Below are 939 nucleotides of genomic sequence, written 5' to 3'. Positions count from 1 at the left end.
AGCACTAGCAGCAGCAGCAGCAACAGCAGCACCACCCCAACCACCCCAACAACCACCACCACCACCACCACCAGCACCGGCAGCACCAGCAGCAGCAGCAGCAGCAGCAGCAGCAGCAGCAGCAGCAGGAGTGTTGTGGGGTATGTGGGGGGTCGTTGGGGATCGATGGGATCGTGCGATCCCAGCGGCTTTGAAGCCGATCCCGTTCCCTTTCACTTTGCTGAGTTTATTAGGACTTCTCTTCTCTTTATCATCAGGGTACCCACGCATGCACTGCCGCTGCACTGGCAGCAGCAGCAGCAGCAGCAGCAGCAGCAGCAGCAGCAGCAGCAGCAGAAGGAGGAGGAGGAGAAGCAGCAGCGGGAACAGGAACTGGAAAAAGGGAAAACGGAGACGCCACAGGAGCAGCAGCAATTGCAGCAGCAGCAGATGCAGCAGCAGCAACTGCAGCAGCAGCAACTGCAGCAGCAGCAGCAGCAGCAGCAAATGCAGCAGCAGCAAATGCAGCAGCTAGAGAAAACAGAACAATACAAAGAACAGAAAGGGCTAGTCAAGCAACAGCAAGACGACCCACAACTGCAACAGCAGCAGCAGCAGCAACAGCAGCAACAGGTGCAGCAACAGCAACAGCAGCAACAGCAGCAGCAGCAGCAGCAGCAGCAGCAGTTTCGTGGAGGTAAAGGGCTGGGCGCTCTGTGGGAAGAGGCTTTGGCCTGGCTGCCTCGTCAGGCACCAGCAGCAGCAGCAGCAGCAGCAGCACCTGCTGCTGCAGCAGCAGCAGCAGCAGCAGCAGACGCGCAGCAAACGACTGGTCTAGGAAGCAGCAGCAGCAGCTTTGTGGAGAATCCAATGCAGACATTTTTGGTTGTTGTGGGCTGCGGCATCTCCCTTGAACATGACTGCAGCAGCAGCAGCAGCAGCAGCAGCAGCAGCAGCAGG

At 58.5% G+C, this 939-nt stretch overlaps 1 protein-coding gene across 1 annotated transcript in view; it reads left to right on the top strand.

Annotated features, from left to right (window-relative positions):
• Nucleotides 1-165: 165 nt before the first annotated feature.
• EMH_0078000 (Sir2 domain-containing protein, putative) overlaps nucleotides 166-939 on the top strand; it is a gene marked incomplete at both ends in the record, with an annotated part of 4,499 nt that continues 3,725 nt past the window's right edge. The window contains one exon of the mRNA XM_013499939.1: nucleotides 166-939. Within this exon, the coding sequence (XP_013355393.1) occupies nucleotides 166-939 (774 nt within the window).

The sequence above is a fragment of the Eimeria mitis genome, genomic scaffold (genome assembly GCF_000499745.2).
Source record: "Eimeria mitis Houghton genomic scaffold, Emh_scaff4836, whole genome shotgun sequence".
In the NCBI taxonomy this organism is placed as follows: Eukaryota; Apicomplexa; class Conoidasida; order Eucoccidiorida; family Eimeriidae; genus Eimeria; species Eimeria mitis.
This window is presented reverse-complemented; position numbering and strand designations above follow the sequence as displayed.